Source organism: Bombina bombina, chromosome 1 (genome assembly GCF_027579735.1).
Source record: "Bombina bombina isolate aBomBom1 chromosome 1, aBomBom1.pri, whole genome shotgun sequence".
In the NCBI taxonomy this organism is placed as follows: Eukaryota; Metazoa; Chordata; class Amphibia; order Anura; family Bombinatoridae; genus Bombina; species Bombina bombina.
In genome coordinates, this window is record NC_069499.1 from 1,190,696,712 (window position 1) to 1,190,715,406 (window position 18,695).

Here is an 18,695-nt window from a genome sequence, read left to right on the forward strand (position 1 = left end):
GAAATGGCAGTTGTTTGAATTAATCACTACTAATAGTAATTTTATTATGTTTTATGATTATTATTAATAAAAAGTGTGCAAATAGATCACAAGCTCTGCTTTATTTTTTGTGGACACTTTTTTCTTGTTTTTTTACTTCTATTGTAAAGCTCTGCATAAAACCTCTAATATCTATTTGTAGTAGCAAAGGGGCTCACATAAATCTGACAACTTGGAAAAGATTGACCCCATGAAATGCCTGCTGACCACTGGCTCTTTGGTCCTCAGTGGGACGGCACCTCATTTTGTGGTCGAGGTGATGGATAGATGTTTGCCTTTAGTTTGCTCTGTCTGTGTCCTATTTTATTTATTTTTAACTCATAACCTCGTACTTTTCCACTGCACCTCACAATTGTCTTACTTGCTTTACAAAATACTTATATTCAGTCTCAGAAAATATGGAAGATGTAATTGAGAATCTTATGATCTGTTTGTTTGAGGGAGCACATTGTCACCATACACTAGCATTTGTTTATTTTTAGTTAAATTTAGCAAGTTTTTATCTTTTTTATTTTTGAATTATTATTTTGCATGACTGTCAATTCTCACAAAATTCAAACACTGGTGAAGTAGCTTGGGGGGGGGGTGGTGGGGGGAAATTTTATTACTGGAATATTTTTGTTTTTGTTTTTTTCCCCTCCTTTCCTCTCCTGTCCATCAGGATAACATTGGACACCGGCTCCTGCAGAAGCATGGATGGAAGCTGGGTCAGGGCCTGGGAAAATCTCTTCAGGGTAAGTAAGCGGCAGAACATGTTCATTTTCTTAAATTTAAAGGTTTTTGTTTTCATATTCCCTCTACCAAACTACTTTTGCATCTTCTGCTGCTGCCCCCTTCCCCTTCTGCTTTTTTTTTTTTTTTTATGAAACCAGTTTGTTTGGAGAGACTGACTAGTAATAAAGACAAGGTGTAATTTGTTGTATGTACTTTTATGCTTATGGTGCATGTTTCAACTCCCTTGTGTCAGAATCCTTTCTTCTCTTGTAAGATGTATTGAGTCCACGGATTCATCCATACTTGTGGGATATTCTCCTTCCCTACAAGGGCCTACAGGAAGTGGCAAAGAGAGCACCCACAGCAGAGCTGTCTATATAGCTCCTCCCTTAGCTCCACCCCCCAGTCGTTCTCTTTGCCTTCTCTAAGTACTAGGAAGGGCAGAGTGAGTGTGGTGACAAAAATGTTAGTTTTTATTTTCTCAAGCAAAAGTTTGTTATTTTAAATGGTACCGGTGTGTACTATTTACTCTCTGGCAGAAAAGGAATGAAGATTTCTGCAAGGAGGATGATGATCTTAGCACTTTGTAACTAAGATCCACTGCTGTTCTCACAAGGCCTGAAGAGTACAGGAATACTTCAGTTGGGGGAAAGGTTTGCAGGCTAAACTGCATTGAGGTATGTTCAGTCTATTTTTTTCTAGACAGACTGTGATTATTCTAGAAAAGACTGGCAATATCCCCATGAGGGAAGGGTAAGCTGTATTCAGACACTTAGTAGGAATCCCAGCTTGCATTAAGGGCTCATTAGTTACTGGTGACACTGATAGGAAAAAACGTTTTTGTTTTTTATTAAAAAAAATGCAAATATAACGTTTTTTTGAGGGACTTTAAGGGGTCATTGTGGCTTGGTTAAGGGTTATTAACCCACATGGCTAGTTTAGGAAACACTCTGTTGTGTTTCTTTTAGGCCCCATAACATTGAGTGAGGTGGGAGGGGCCTATTTTCACGCCTCAGTTGCGCAGTTTCTTTTCCTCAGACATCCAGCTACTTCTCCAGAGGTTCCTACTGTGTTTGAGGGCTGTAAAGAAGTTTTTTCCCCACAAATCGTTCATAAAGGGCAGGTAGGCGCCACAGCAGAGCTGTGGCAAGGTGCTGAACGTTTTTTACCGATTTTTGACGTTTTGTCAATCCGGTTTTTACATTAAGGGGTTAATTGTTAATTTGCATAGCTGTGCAAAGTTACTAAGGCTTTATGATGCTACTGTAAAAATTTCGTTGAGTTTACTGCTTTTTTACACTGTTTTGCAGAGTTTGCGCAGCTTTTTTTCTCTTAAAGGCACAGTACCGTTTTTTTTTTTCTTAGTGTTATTTGCTTTGATTAAAGTGTTTTCCAAGCTTGCTTGTTACATTACTAGCCTGTTTAACATGTCTGATACCAAGGAAAATCCTTGTTCAATGTGTTTAGAAGCCATTGTGGAACCCCCTCTTAGAATGTGTCCCACTTGCACTGATATGTCTATTAATTATAAAGAGCATATTTTAGTACTTAAAAATATTGCAATAGATGATTCGCAGACAGAAGGAAATGAGGGTTTAACATCTAGCTCTCCCCAAGTGTCACAACCAGTAACGCCCGCACAAGTAACGCCTAGTACCTCTAGTGCGTCAAATTAATTTACTTTACTAGACATGGCCACCGTTATGAATACAACCCTCACAGAGGTTTTATCCAAACTGCCTGGTTTACAAGGAAAGCGTGACAGCTCTGGTTTAAGAACAAATGCTGAGCCGTCTGACGCTTTAGTAACCGTATCCGATATACCATCGCAATGTTCTGAAGTAGGGGTAAGGGATTTGTTATCTGAGGGAGAAATTTCTGATTCAGGAAAGACTCTCCCTCAGACAGATTCTGATATGACGGCATTTAAATTTAAGCTTGAACACCTCCGCTTATTGCTCAGGGAGGTATTAGCGACTCTAGTTGATTGTGACCCTATAGTGGTCCCTGAAAAATTGTGTAAAATGGACAAATACTTAGAGGTTCCTGTTTACACTGATGTTTTTCCAGTCCCTAAGAGGATTGTGAATATTGTTACTAAGGAGTGGGATAGACCAGGTATTCCTTTCGCTCCCCCTCCTGTTTTTAAGAAAATGTTTCCCATATCTGACACCATGCGGGACTAGTGGCAGACGGTCCCTAAGGTGGAGGGAGCTATTTAAACTCTGGCTAAGCGTACAACTATACCTATCGAAGACAGTTGTGCTTTCAAAGATCCTATGGATAAAAAATTAGAGGGTCTCCTGAAGAAAATTTTTGTTCATCAAGGTTTTCTTCTCCAAGCTATTGTGTGCATTGTTCCTGTAACTACTGCAGCTGCTTTCTGGTTCGAGGCTCTAGAAGAGGCTCTTCAGATGGAGACTCCATTAGAGGATATTATGGACAGAATTAAGGCCCTTAAGTTGGCTAATTCTTTCATTACAGATGCCACTTTCCACTGGCTAAATTAGCGGCAAAGAATTCAGGTTTTGCCATTTTAGCACGCAGGGCGTTATGGCTTAAGTCCTGGTCTGCTGATATCATCAAAATCTAAACTTTTGAACATCCCTTTCAAAGGAAAGACCCTATTCGGGCCTGAACTGTTATTTCAGACATCACTGGAGGGAAAGGCCATGCCCTCCCTCAGGATAGAACAAATAAAATGAGTACCAAACAAAATAATTTTCGTTCCTTTCGGAACTTCAATGGTCCCGCTTCGGCTTCCCCTGCTGCAAAGCAAGAGGGGAATTTTGCCCAATCCAAGTCAGTCTGAAGACCTAACCAGGCTTGGAACAAGGGTAAACAGGCCAAGAAGCCTGCAGCTGCCTCTAAGACAGCATGAAGGGGTAGCCCCCTATCCGGGACCGGATCTAGTAGGGAGCAGACTCTCTCTCTCTTCGCTCAGGCTTGGGCAAGAGTTGTTCACGATTCCTGGGTCTTAGAAATTGTGTCCCAGGGATATCTTCTGGACTTCAAAGACTCTCCCCCAAGGGGGAGATTTCACATTTCTCAATTGTCTGCAAACCAGACAAAGAGAGAGGCGTTCTTACGCTGTGTAGAAGACCTACATACCATGGGAGTAATCCACCCAGTTCCAAAAGCGGAACAAGGGCTAGGGTTTTACTCAAACCTGTTGGTGGTTCCCAAAAAAGAGGGAACTTTGAGACCAATCTTGGATCTCAAAATTCTAAACAAATTCCTCAGAGTACCATCATTCAAGATGGAGTCTATTCGGACTATTCTACCGTTGATCCAGGAGGGTCAATATAGGACTACCGTGGACTTAAAGGATCTACACATCCCTATTCACAGAGATCATCATCAATTCCTCAGATTTGCCTTTCTGGACTGGCATTACTAGTTCGTGGCCCTTCCCTTCGGGTTGGCCACGGCTCCCAGAATTTTCACAAAAGTGCTAGGGTCCCTTTTGGCGGTGCTAAAGCCGCGGGGCATAGCAGTGGCGCCTTATCTAGACGACATCTTAATCCAGGCGTCGACTTTCCAACTAGCCAAGTCTAACATGGACATCGTGTTGCCTTTTCTGAGATCTCACGGGTGGAAGGTGAACATAAAAAAGAGTTCTCTCTTCCCTCTCACAAGAGTTTCCTTCCTAGGGACTCTGATAGACTCGGTAGAAATGAAAATATTTCTGACGGAGGTCAGAAAATCAAAACTCTTAACCACTTGCCGAGCTCTTCATTCCATTCCTCGGCCATCAGTGGCTCAGTGCATGGAGGTAATCGGACTCATGGTAGCGGCAATGGACATAGTCCCTTTTGCCGGCCTACACCTCAGACCACTGCAACTATGCATGCTCAAACAGTGGAATGGGGATTATGCAGATTTATCTCCTCAACTGCATCTGGACCAGGAGACCAGAGATTCTCTTCTCCGGTGGTGTCTCAGGACCACCTGTCTCAGGGAATGTGTTTCTGCAGGCCAGAGTGGCTCATAGTAATGACAGATGCCAGCCTGTTAGGCTGGGGTGCAGTCTGGAACTCCCTGAAAGCACAGGGCTTATGGTCTCAGGAGGAAACTCTCCTCCCGATAAACATTCTAGATCTGAGAGCGATATTCAATGCGCTTCAGGTGTGGCCCCAGCTTGCTGCGGCCAAATTCATCAGGTTTCAGTCGGACAACATCACGACTGTAGCTTATATCAATCATCAAGGAGGATGATGGAGGTAACCAAAATAATCCGATGGGCGGAGGTTCACTCTTGCCATCTCTCGGCAATCCATATCCCAGGAGTAGAGAACTGGGAGGCGGATTTTCTAAGTCTTCTGACTTTTCATCCGGGGGAGTGGGAGCTCCATCCGGAGGTATTTGCCCAACTGACTCAGCTATGGGGCACACCAGAATTGGATCTGATGGAGTCCCGTCAGAATGCCAAACTTCCTCGTTACGGGTCCAGGTCCCGGGATCCCCAGGCGGTACTGATAGATGCTCTAGCAGTGCCCTGGTCCTTCAATCTGGCATATGTATTTCCACCGTTTCCTCTCCTCCCACGTCTGGTTGCCAGAATCAAGCAGGGGAGAGAGCTTCGGTGATTCTGATAGCACCTGCGTGGCCACGCAGGACTTGGTATGCAGACCTAGTGGACATGTCATCGGTTCCACCAGGGACTCTGCCAATGAGGCAGGACCTTCTAATCCAAGGTCCATTCATGCATCCAAATCTAATTTCTCTGCGTCTGACTGCTTGGAGATTGAACGCCTGATTCTATCAAAGCGTGGTTTCTCTAAGTCGGTCATTGATACCCTGATTCAAGCTAGAAAGCCTGTCACCAGGAAGATCTATCATAAGATTTGGCGCAAATATTTTTATTGGTTTGAATCCAAGGGTTACTCATGGAGTTAGATTAGGATTCCTAGAATATTGTCCTTTCTCCAAGAAGGATTGGAGAAGGGATTATAAGCTAGTTCCTTAAAAGGACAAATATCGGCTTTGTCTATTCTTTAACACAAACGTCTGACAGATGTCCCAGACGTTCAAGCGTTTAGTCAGGCCTTGGTTAGGATCAAGCCTGTATTTAAACAAGTGGCTCCGCCATGGAGCCTAAACTTAGTTCTTAAAGTTCTTCAAGGGGTTCCGTTTGAACCTATGCATTCCATAGATATTAAGCTTCTATCTTGGAAAGTTTTTTTTTTTTTTTAGTAGCTATCTCTTCGGCTCGAAGAGTTTCTGAGTTATCTGCTTTACAGTGTGATTCACCTTACCTTGTTTTCCATGCAGATAAGGTGGTTTTGCGTACCAAACCTGGGTTTCTTCCTAAGGTTGTTTCTAATAGGAATATCAATCAGGAGATTGTTGTTCCTTCACTGTGTCCTAATCCTTCATCAAAGAAGGAACGTCTTACACAATCTTGATGTGATTCGTGCTTTAAAGTTCTACTTACAAGCAACTAAAGATTTCCGTCAAACATCTTCATTGTTTGTTGTTTATTCTGCTAAACGGAAAGGTCAAAAGGCTACGGCTACCTCTCTTTCCTTTTGGCTGAAAAGCATCATCCGTTTGGCTTATGAGACTGCTGGCCAGCAGCCTCCTGAAAGAATTACTGCTCATTCTACTAGAGCAGTGGCTTCCACATGGGCTTTTAAAAATGAGGCTTCGGTTGAACAGATTTGTAAGGCGGCGACTTGGTCTTCGCTTCATACTTTTTCCAAATTTTCCAAATTTAATACTTTTGCTTCTTCGGAGGCTATTTTTGGGAGAAAGGTTCTACAAGCAGTGGTGCCTTCCGTTTAAGGTACCTGTCTTGTCCCTCCCTTCATCCGTGTCCTAAAACTTTGGTATTGGTATCCCACAAGTATGGATGAATCCGTGGACTCGATACATCTTACAAGAGAAAACATAATTTATGCTTACCTGATAAATTTATTTCTCTTGTGATGTATCGAGTCCACGGCCCGCCCTGTTTATTTATTTAATACAGGCAGTATATTTTTATTTAAAAAAACTTCAGTCACCACTGCACCCTATAGTTTCTCCTTTTTCTTCCTAGCCTTCGGTCGAATGACTGGGGGGTGGAGCTAAGGGAGGAGCTATATAGACGGCTCTGCTGTGGGTGCTCTTTGCCACTTCCTGTAGGGAAGGAGAATATCCCACAAGTATGGATGAATCCGTGGACTCGATACATCACAAGAGAAATAAATTTATCAGGTAAGCATAAATGATGTTTTTCTTTTTCTTAACCTCCATGTCTGTATTACAGCCAACTTTTCTGCAGGTGATTTTAAGAACAGTTGTAGGAAAAAACACTCTTATTTAGTTTTAAACTTATAAAATTCCCTTTGCAACCTGTAAGACCTTTCACCGAAAAATGTTCTCCCATTTAAATTGTTCCCAATGATCCATTTTACCTACTAGAGTGTGTGAAATTGTATACAAGTATCTCATTTACCCCTATTTTGGCATTTGAAATACTGTATCTGATTTAGCTTGTGGTTTCCTAACCTATACTGTTGAATAGCCTAAGTAAACACAGCCAGTAGAAGAAATTAAACTCATAGTGGGGTGGGTGCAGGATAGTAAAGTAATAAAATTACTTCTCTCTATGTATTGAGCTTTAGTTTTCCAGAAAAATATAAGATTAGGAAGCAAGTCTGTGTACAAGTGAAAACATTGAGATGGATTACCTGATGCTCAACCCATTGTAATAGGCTGTGGTTTAAAAGCACAAAACTAGTTACTTCATATACACAAATAAACCTGAGAATGCAATTTCTCATACATTTTATACTCTGCAGCAAGTCAATGAACAAGTCATTGAAAATACATTAATATAAAAACAATTTTACAGTGTACTGTCCCTTTTAAAGGGCCATGAAACACACATTTTTTTTATGGATTTAAAAAAAACATGCAATTTTAAACAACTTTCTAATTTACTTATATTATCTAATTTGCTTCATTCTCTTGATAGCATTTGCTTAAAACATATCTAGATAGGTTTAATAGCTGCTGATTGGTGGTTGCATACAGATGCCTCGTGATTGGTTCACCCATTTCCATCACTTTCTTCAACAAAGGATATCTAAAGAATTAAGCAAATAGAAGTAAATTGGAATGTTTAAAATTGTATTCTCTACCTGAATAATAAAAGAAAAATAATTTGGGTTTAGTGTCCCTTTAACATAAGGGTTTGTGTGCATGAATAATTGCCTTTCCTGGTTTGTGCTCTAAAATAGATTTTGAATTTGCATCTTTTTTTTTTTTTTTTTTTTTTTTTTAAAGGTAGGGAATGGGTACAAAGCAGTTTTATGGGTAAATTTATTAAACTGCATTTGCAGTTTTTGAGACTTTGTGGTGGTACTTATTCTCTCCTCTTCCTCTGAGGTGGTGGAGATAAATCGCCAGTTAAGGATAATTGACAGGACCTGCTCTTGTGCAATTGGTTGCATGAGAGCAGGGGGCAAATTGCAGGCTGACACGTTCTGTATTTGAGAATTTTTCCTCCTGCAACTTTGATAAAATTTCCTAGTATAAAGGCTTACATTCTTGCTCATTCACTGCAGTGCTGGACTAGAGGAGATTTTCACTTGTATATCCGTTCGCGCATCACAGGGCCTCTGCATTTTATTTAAGCAATCAACAAAATTACCATGTGCCATTCCTTAATGAAGCAGCACTTTAAATGTAACCAAGATACTCCATGCTGTGCCACATATTTAGGAATGTTACTCTCTTGAGGTTTATTCTATTAGGTCCACTAGGATTGGCTGTTTTTATATATTGGCTATTTACTTCACAACAGATTTCCATCTAAAGGGGAGGAGAGTCCACGGCTTCATTCATTACTTTTGGTAAATAAGAACCTGGCCACCAGGAGGAGGCAAAGAGACCTCAGCCAAAGGCTTAAATACCTCCCCCACTCCCCTCATCCCCCAGTCATTCTTTGCCTTTTGTCACAGGAGGATGGCAGAGAAGTGCTGAAGATTCGGAGCAGTCTCTTATGGAGGGTAGTGCTCTTCGGAATGGGACTGGAGTTTTAAGTAGTCCTGTCAGCTTCTCAGTGAGAACTTGGATGAAAGTTAGTCCGGAGATGCAGGGAGAGTCTTTCTGCAAAACAATCCAGGCTCATATTAACAGCTCCACAAGTTATCAGCGTTGATGAGTTTTGCTGCCTGCTTTCTACACTCAAGTCCATGTCAGGAGCAATGCTTCTACCTGTCACACTTGAAGGGCTGTGTTCTGTTCTGCTGCATTGATTCTGGTAAGATCGTTTCATTTTATACATAATGATAACGCAGAAGACAGGGTCACAGTGTGGTGCCTTTTATCTTATGGAATCAAGTGTTAATATTCCTAGTGAGGGGATTATTGAACGGGGGGGGGGGGGGGTTGGTTATACATAATATTGTTTGTGTTATTGCTGCGTTATGTGCGAGATGTGGCTCTGACAATGGTGGAACTTCAGGTTGACTTCCGAGAGTAATTGCGCGGCCGATTTTGGCGCGTTTTCTTCTAGTGCAGGGGCGGTCCTGCGAGGCATCCTAGGTGACCGGGTTTGAGTTTTCAATTCCTCTGTTGATCAGCGGCATAGGAGACGAAGGGGTTTCTGTAGTCCGGGTGATAGGAGGTGGTGAGTGCCCCGACCATTGGAGGAATAAAGGTGCCAGTTTTTTAAGCTAGTCTAGTTCGTAATAAAAGTGCAAGCTATGGAGGACTCGGACTCGTTAAAGGGTACTCCCTCTTTAACAAAGACTCATTCCTGTGTTTATTGTGAGGAGGTTCTTGTAGATTGGCCTGCTCAACTTTGTTCCACATGCCTTGATAAAGTTGCGACATCTTAAACTAAAGGGATGTCTAGTACTACTGAGCAGTCCACCTCTGATGACTCACCGTTCCCTGCTTTCATCTCCGAGTGCACATGCAGCGCCCCAGGGTCCAACCATTGCTCCTACGGGAGAGATTCGTTGGCCGTCAGATTTTGCGGATCAACTGCAAACGGTGGTATTGAAAAAGTGATCCATGCCTTACCACGTTCTGCTAAGCAAAAGCGTAGGGCGTACCATGGCGGCCCGGCCCAGGGGTTTTCTATGCCTATGGAAATATCAGAGGTGTTATACGATGACGAGGCCCACTCTTGACTCTTCGGAGGAGGCTCCTTCTGGGTCAGAGTCTCTGTCATCTCATCCTCCGGCAGCGGAGGAGCCTGACTTTAGGTTTAGGATGGAGAATTTGCACTTTTTTCTGAAGCAAGTGCTTGCTACTGTGGAGGTCCCGGAACCGAAGCTTCTGGAGCAACCTTTGATTTCTATAAGGTATATGAGGGCAGGGTGGTGCTTCAGTCCTTCCCGGTTCCTATTAAAATGGCTAATATTAAGAATGAATGGGAGCGATTAGGTTCTTCCTTTTCCCCCTCTTTTAATAAACTGTTCCCCATTCCGGACTCTCAGCTCGAGGTGGATCGTGCCATCTCTATGCTTGCAAAGCAAACAACTATTCCTCTCGAGGATAGTTTGTCGTTTAAAGAGCCCATGGATAAAAAATTGTAAAACATGTTAAGGAAAATGTTTCAACACACAGGGTTTGTTTTCTCCAACATTGGTGTGTCCGGTCCACGGCGTCATCCATAACTTGTGGGAATATTCTCCTCCCCAACAGGAAATGGCAAAGAGCACAGCAAAAGCTGTCCATATAGCCCCTCCCAGGCTCCGACCCCCCAGTCATTCTCTTTGCCGCTCTGAACAAGTAACATCTCCACGGAGTATGTGATGTTTAGTTGTAGTTTTTTATTCTTCTATCAAGAGTTTGTTATTTTAAAATAGTGCTGGTATGTACTATTTACTCTGAAGCAGAAAGAGATGAAGAGTTCTGTTTAAAAGAGGTGTAAGATTTTAGCAGCAGTAACTAAAATCAATTGCTGTTCCCACGCAGGACTGTTGAGCTGAGAGAACTTCAGTTGGGGGGAACAGTTTGCAGACTTTTCTGCTCCAGGTATGACTAGACATTTTTCTAACAAGACTGTGTAATGCTGGAAGGCTGTCATTTCCCCTCATGGGGATCGGTAAGCCATTTTCTTAGACTTAGAAAGAATAAAGGGCTTATTATGGGCTATTAACTGGTGGACACTCTTAAGGGCTAAATCGATTGTTTATTTAAGTTGTTTTTTAAAAGTTTGAAGAACGTTTTTATCGCCAGGCACTAGTTAAGACACCTTCCCAGTCAGGAAGGGCCTTTCACTATAGTAGGCAGAACCTCATTTTCGCGCCATTATTGCGCAGTTACTTTTGAGTACAGTGCATGCAGCTGCATGTGTGAAGGTCTGGTATCCACTGAAAACGTTCCTAGAAGGCTTGAATTGGTATCGTATACCCCCCTGGGATAGGTGAAGTCGCAACAAAGGCTGTGGCTGGGACTGTAGTGGGGTTAAAATGGCAAACGGCTCCGGTTTCCACATTTTAAAGGTTAACTACTTGAAAATTGGGGTGCAATACTTTGAATGCATTAAGACACTGTGGTGAAAATTTGGTAAAGATTGGATAATTCCTTCATAGTTTTTCACATATTCAGTAATAAAGTGTGCCCTGTTTAACATTTAAAGAGACAGTAACGGTTTTGTTTTAAAATGGTTTTTGTGCTTTATTAACCAGTTTAAGCCTGTTTAACATGTCTGTACCTTCAGATAGATCATGTTCTGTATGTATGGAAGCCAATGTGGTTCCCCCTTCTAATATATGTGATAATTGTGCCATAGCGTCCAAACACAGTAAGGACAGTACTGTCACAAATAGTAAGGTTGCCCAGGATGATTCCTCAGATGAAGGAAGTAGAGAGAGTTCTACATCCTCTCCTTCTGTGTCTATACCAGTTATGCCCGCGCAGGCGACCCCTAGTACTTCTAGCGCGCCAATGCTTGTTACTATGCAACAATAGCTAATATTTGATCCAAAATGCCAGTATTTCAGAGAGAGCGTGATTGCTCTGTTTTAAACACTGTAGAGCAGGAGGGCGCTGATGATAATTTTTCTGTCATACCCTCACACCAGTCTGAAGTGGCAGTGAGGGAGGGTTTGTCAGATGGAGAAATTTCTGTTACAGGAAGAATTTCTCAGCAGGCAGAACCTGATGTTGTGACATTTAAATTAGAGCATCTCCACACATTGCTTAAGGAGGTGCTATCTACTCTGTTTGATTGTGACAATCTGGTCATCCCAGAAAAATTGTGCAAGATGGACAAGTTCCTAGAGGTCCCGGTGCACCCTGATGCCTTTCCGATACCTAAACGGGTGGCGGACATAGTGAATAAGGAATGGGAAAAGCCAGGCATACCTTTTGTCCCTCCTCCTATATTCAAGAAATTGTTCCCTATGGTCGACCCCAGGAAGGACTTATGGCAAACAGTCCCTAAGGTCGAGGGGGCGGTTTCTACTTTAGCCAAATGCACGACCATTCCCATTGAGGACAATTGTGCTTTCAAAGATCCTATGGATAAAAAATTGGATGGTTTGCTTAAAAAGATTTTTGTACAGCAAGGTTACCTCCTTCAACCTATTTTGTGCATTATTCCTGTCACTACAGCAGCGTGGTTCTGGTTCAAGGAACTGGAAAAGTCGCTCAGTAGGGAGACTCCGTATGAGGAAGTCATGGACAGAATTCACGCACTTAAGTTAGCTAATTCCTTTATCTTAGACGCCGCTTTGCAGTTAGCGAGATTAGCGGCGAAAAATTCAGGTTTTGCAATTGTGGCGCGCAGAGCGCTCTGGTTAAAGTCTTGGTCGGCGGATGTATCTTCCAAGACAAAATTACTTAATATCCCTTTCAAAGGCAAGACCCTTTTTGGGCCAGAATTGAAAGAGATTATTTCAGACATCACTGGGGGAAAGGGCCATGCCCTCCCACAAGATAGACCTTTCAAGGCTAAGAATAAGTCCAATTTTCGTTCCTTTCGCAATTTCAGGAACGGACCGGCTTCCAACTCTGCAGCCTCTAGACAAGAGGGTAACGCTTCCCAGACTAAACCAGCTTGGAAACCAATGCAAGGCTGGAACAAGGGTAAACAGGCCAAGAAGCCTGTTGCTGCTACCAAAACAGCATGAAGGGGTAGCCCCCGATCCGGGACCGGATCTAGTAGGGGGCAGACTCTCTCTCTCTTTGCTCAGGCTTGGGCAAGAGATGTTCAGGATCCCTGGGCACTAGAAATAGTCTCTCAGGGTTATCTTCTAGAATTCAAGGAACTACCCTCAAGGGGAAGGTTCCACATGTCTCACTTGTCTTCAAACCAAATAAAGAGACAGGCATTCTTACATTGTGTAGAAGACCTGTTAAAGATGGGAGTGATAGACCCATTTCCAACTGTGGAACAAGGTCAGGGATTCTGGATTTAAAGATTCTAAACAAATTTCTCAGAGTTCCATCGTTCAAAATGGAAACCATTCCAGTCAATATATGACTACCGTGGATTTGAAGGATGCGTATCTACATATTCCTATCCACAAAGATCATCATCAGTTCCTAAGGTTCGCCTTTCTGGACAAACATTATCAGTTCGTGGCTCTCCCATTTGGACTAGCCACTGCTCCCAGAATTTTCACAAAGGTGCTTGGGTCCCTTCTAGCGGTTCTAAGACCAAGGGGCATTGCAGTGGCACCTTATCTGGACGACATTCTAATTCAAGCGTCATCTCTCTCAAAGTCAAAGGCTCATACAGACATTGTTCTAGCCTTTCTCAGATCTCACGGGTGGAAGGTGAAGATCTTCTTGACAGAGGTCAGAAAGTCAAAGCTTCTAAACGCTTGTCAAGCTCTTCTCTCTTTTCTGCAGCCTTCCATAGCTCAGTGCATGGAAGTAGTAGGGTTGATGGTTGCAGCAATGGACATAGTTCCTTTTGCGCAAATTCATCTAAGACCATTACAACTGTGCATGCTCAAGCAGTGGAATGGGGACTATACAGACTTGTCTCCACAGATTCAAGTAGACCAGATGACCAGAGACTCACTCCGTTGGTGGTTGTCCCAGGAACACCTGTCTCAGGGAATGAGTTTCGCAGACCAAAGTGGGTCATTGTCACGACCGACGCCAGTCTATTAGTCTGGAATTCCCTGAAAGCTCAGGGTCTATGGTGTCGGGAAGAGTCTCTTCTCCCGATGAACATCCTGGAACTGAGAGCGATATTCAATGCTCTTCGGGCTTGGCCTCAACTAGCGAAGGCCAGATTCATAAGATTCCAGTCAGACAACATGACGACTGTAGCTTACATCAATCATCAGGGGGGAACAAGGAGTTCCTTGGCGATGAGAGAGGTATCCAAAATCATCGAATGGGCGGAGGATCACTCCTGCCACCTATCTGCAATACACATCCCAGGAGAAGACAACTGGGAGGCGGATTATCTGAGTCGTCAGACTTTCCATCTGGGGGAGTGGGAGCTCCACCCGGAGGTCTTTGCCCAGTTGACTCAATTATGGGGCATTCCAGACATGGACCTAATGGCGTCCCGTCAGAACTTCAAGGTCCCTTGCTACGGGTCCAGATCCAGAGATCCCAAGGCGACTCTAGTGGATGCATTAGTGGCGCCTTGGTCGTTCAACCTAGCTTATGCGTTTCCACCGTTCCCTCTCCTTCCCAGGCTTGTAGCCAGGATCAAACAGGAGAAGGCATCAGTGATTCTGATAGCTCCTGCGTGGCCGCGCAGGACTTGGTATGCAGACCTGGTGAATATGTCATCGGTTCCACCATGGAAGCTACCTTTGAGACAGGATCTTCTAGTACAAGGTCCATTCGAACATCCAAATCTAGTTTCTCTGCAGCTGACTGCTTGGAAATTGAACGTTTGATTTTATCCAAACGTGGGTTTTCAGATTCAGTGATAGATACTCTGGTCCAAGCCAGAAAACCTGTGACTAGAAAGATTTACCATAAAATATGGAAAAGATATATCTGTTGGTGTGAATCCAAGGGATTCTCCTGGAGTAAGATTAAAATTCCTAAGATCCTTTCCTTTCTCCAAGAAGGTTTGGATAAGGGACGAGTTCTTTAAAAGGACAGATTTCTGCTTTATCTGTCTTGTTACACAAACGACTGGCAGCTGTGCCAGATGTACAAGCTTTTGTACAGGCTTTGGTCAGAATCAAGCCTGTTTACAGACCTTTGACTCCTCCCTGGAGTCTAAATTTAGTTCTTTCAATTCTTCAAGGGGTTCCGTTTGAACCCTTACATTCCATAGATATCAAGTTACTATCTTGGAAAGTTCTGTTTTTGGTTGCTATTTCTTCTGCTAGAAGAGTTTCTGAATTATCTGCTTTGTGGTGTTTCATTCAGATAAGGTTGTTTTGCGTACTAAGCCTGGTTTTCTTCCAAAAGTTGTTTCCAACAAGAATATTAACCAGGAAATAGTTGTTCCTTCTTTGTGTCCGAATCCAGTTTCAAAGAAGGAACGTTTGTTACACAATTTAGATGTAGTCCGTGCTTTAAAGTTCTATTTAGAAGCAACAAAGGATTTCAGACAAACTTCTTCTTTGTCGTTTATTCTGGTAAGAGGAGAGGACAAAAAGCTACCGCTACCTCTCTTTCTCTCTGGCTGAAAAGCATCATCCGATTGGCTTATGAGACTGCCGGACGGCAGCCTCCTGAAAGGATCACAGCTCACTCCACTAGGGCTGTGGCTTCCACATGGGCCTTCAAGAACGAGGCTTCTGTTGATCATATATGTAAGGCAGCGACTTGGTCTTCTCTGCACACTTTTGCCAAATTCTACAAATTTGATACTTATGCTTCTTCGGAGGCTATTTTTGGGAGAAAGGTTTTGCAAGCCGTGGTGCCTTCTGTTTAGGTAACCTGATTTGCTCCCCCCTTCATCCGTGTCCTAAAGCTTTGGTATTGGTTCCCACAAGTTATGGATGACGCCGTGGACCGGACACACCAATGTTGGAGAAAACAGAATTTATGCTTACCTGATAAATTACTTTCTCCAACGGTGTGTCCGGTCCACGGCCCGCCCTGGTTTTTTAATCAGGTTTGAAAAATGTCTTTCTCTATACACTACAGTCACCACGGCACCCTATACTTTCTCCTTTTTTCTCCTAACCGTCGGTCGAATGACTGGGGGGGCAGAGCCTGGGAGGGGCTATATGGACAGCTTTTGCTGTGCTCTTTGCCATTTCCTGTTGGGGCGGAGAATATTCCCACAAGTTATGGATGACGCCGTGGACCCGGACACACCGTTGGAGAAAGTAATTTATCAGGTAAGCATAAATTCTGTTTTTCAACTGGCTACAGCTGTAGCCGCGATATCCGGAGCTGCGACATATTGGTGTGAATCCCTGTGTGATATGGTCGAGAGGGAGACTTCCATCGACGAGATACAGGATAAGATTAAGGCATTGAAGGTCACCACTTCTTTAATTTGTGAAGCCAATATGCAAATTATTCGCCTGAATGCAAAGGTTTCAGGATTCTCCGTTTTAGCTTGCAGGGCTCTATGGCTAAAGTCTTGGTTGGCGGACATGACCTCTAAGTAGAGGCTGTTGTCCTTCCTTTTCAAGGAAAGATTCTGTTCGGTCCAGGATTGGTTTTGATCATATCCACTGTTACGGGAGGCAAGGGAGCTTTCCTACCGCAGGATTAGAAAGCAAAGCCTAAAGGATCTACTTTTCGTCCCTTGCGGACAAGGCCCAGCGCCTGCAGCCCTCCGTGAAAGTGGATCAGTCCAAGGGAACTTGGAAGCCTACTCAGTCTTGGAACAAATCCAAGCAGAACAAGAAGCCCTGCAAGACAGAATCGGCATGAAGGGACGGCCCCCGACCAGTCCCCGGACCAAGTAGGGGGCAGATTGTCTCTCTTCTCCGAAGCCTGGTTGCAGGACGTTGAGGACCCTTGGGTTCTGGAGGTTGTCGCCCAGGGTTATAGGATAGGATTCAGGGGCAGATTCCTCCTGCCAAACCGGTCTTCAAGTTCGGAAATGAGAGCAGCCTTTCTAGAATGTGTGAGGGTTCTCTCCTCTCTAGGTGTTATCGTACCAGTACCCCAAGCAGAAAGGGGTCTAGGCTACTATTGAAATCTTTTTGTGGTTCCGAAAAAGGAAGGCACGTTCCGCCCGATTCTGGACCTAAAGTGTTTAAACAAGTTTCTGGCTGTTCCGTCGTTCAAAATGGAAACGATCAGAACTATTCTGACCCTAGTTCAAGAGGGGCAGTTCATGACGACTATAGACTTGAAGGATGCTTTACCTTTATGTTCCAATTGACAGGGACCACTTCAAGTTCCTAAGATTTGCGTTTCTGGACCAACACTTCCAGTTTGTGGCCCTTCCCTTCTGCCTGGCGATGGCCCAGAGAGTCTTCACAAAGGTTCTGGGGGCGCTTCTTACAGTGGCCAGATCCAGGGGCATTGCTGTGACGCCCTAATTGGACGACATCCTAGTCCAGGCGCTGTCGCTCAGCCTCGCAGAGGATCATTCGAGGGCTCTATTTTTATTGCTCCAATCTCACGGTTGGAAGATCAACGCAGGAAAGAGTTCCCTGGTTCCCATCAACAGGGTGGAGTTCCTGGGCACAATAATAGACTCTATGTCCATGAAAGATTGCGTCCACCTGTCTTGCCCTTCAGTCTTACTCAAGCCCTTCGGGGGCTCAGTGTATGGAGATGATCGGGCTCATGGTTTCCAGCATAGACGTCATCCCTTTCGCCAGGTTCCATCTCAGACCTCTTCAATTGTGCATGTTGAGACAGTGGAACGGCAACCATTCAGATCTATCACAGCGGATATCTATGGATGCTCGGACCAGGGACTCTTTATCTTGGTGCATCTGTCCCTGGGGAAATCCTCCCTGAGACCATCCTGGGAGATTGTGACCATGGACGTGAGTCTGGCAGGATGGGGAGCTGATTGACACAAGGAAAATGGACCCGGAAGGAGTCACTTCTTCCGATAATCATTCTGGAACTTTGAGCAATTTACAATGCTCTGAGGGAGTGGCCTCCTCTGGGGTCATTCAGCTTCATCAGATTTCAGACCGACATTACCTCGGAGGCTTACATCAACCACCAGGGGGGGAAAGAGGAGCTCCATAGCAATGAGGGAGGTGTCTCTGATTTTGGAGTGGGTGGTGTCTCACAGCTGCTCATTCTCAGCGATCCACATTCCAGGTGTGGACAACTGAGAAGCGGACTTTCTCAGCAAGCAATCCTTCCATCTGGCGAATGGTCTCTTCACCCCGAAGTGTTTGCGGAGATTTGTCTCAGATGGGGAACGCCGGAGATAGATCTCATGGCGTCCAGACTCAATTGCAAGCTACCCCGATACGGGTCGAGGTCAAGGGTTCCCCAGGCAAGAGCTGATTGATGCCTTAGCGGTGCCTTGGGGATTGAGCCTAGCTTACATTTTTCCACCGTTACCACTTTTATCTCGTGTAGTGGCACACATCAAGCAGGAGCGAGTTTCGGCCATCCTGATTGCTCCTTTGTGGCCGCAGAGGACGTGGTTTGCGGATCTGGTGGGGATGTCATCCTCTCCGCCATGGAGGTTACCCTGTCTCAGGGATCTACTGGAACAGGGTCCCTTTCAACATCAATTGAACGCTTGGTCTTAGCCAAGAGAGGTTTTTCTGAAAGTGTGACACTCTAGTTCAGGCAAGAAAGACAGTCACTCGTCTCATCTAGGTGTGGTGGACTTGCTTGTCCTGGTATGAGAAACACGGATATCCTTGGCACAAGGTGAAGGTATCCAGGATTCTGTCTTTTCTCCAAAAGGGTTTGGAGAAGGGTCTTGCCGCCAAAGGGACAGATTTCGGCTTTATCAGTCTTGTTGCACAGGAGACTCGCTGAGCTTCCTGACATTCAATCTTTTCTTCAGGCTCTGTCTAGAATCAGACCTGTCTTTAGGCAGTCTGCTCCCCCAGGGAGCTTAAACTTGGTCCTTAAAATATTGCAGAGGGTTCCATTTGAACCTATGTATTCTA

The 18,695-nt window shown here is 44.1% G+C and overlaps 1 protein-coding gene across 1 annotated transcript in view; it reads left to right on the forward strand.

Moving 5' to 3' along the window:
* Positions 1-700: 700 nt before the first annotated feature.
* Positions 701-18,695, forward strand: part of GPATCH8 (G-patch domain containing 8) — a gene marked incomplete at its 5' end in the record, with an annotated part of 245,482 nt that continues 227,487 nt past the window's right edge. Inside the window, 1 exon segment of the mRNA XM_053699970.1 lies at positions 701-773. Within this exon segment, the coding sequence (XP_053555945.1) occupies positions 701-773 (73 nt within the window).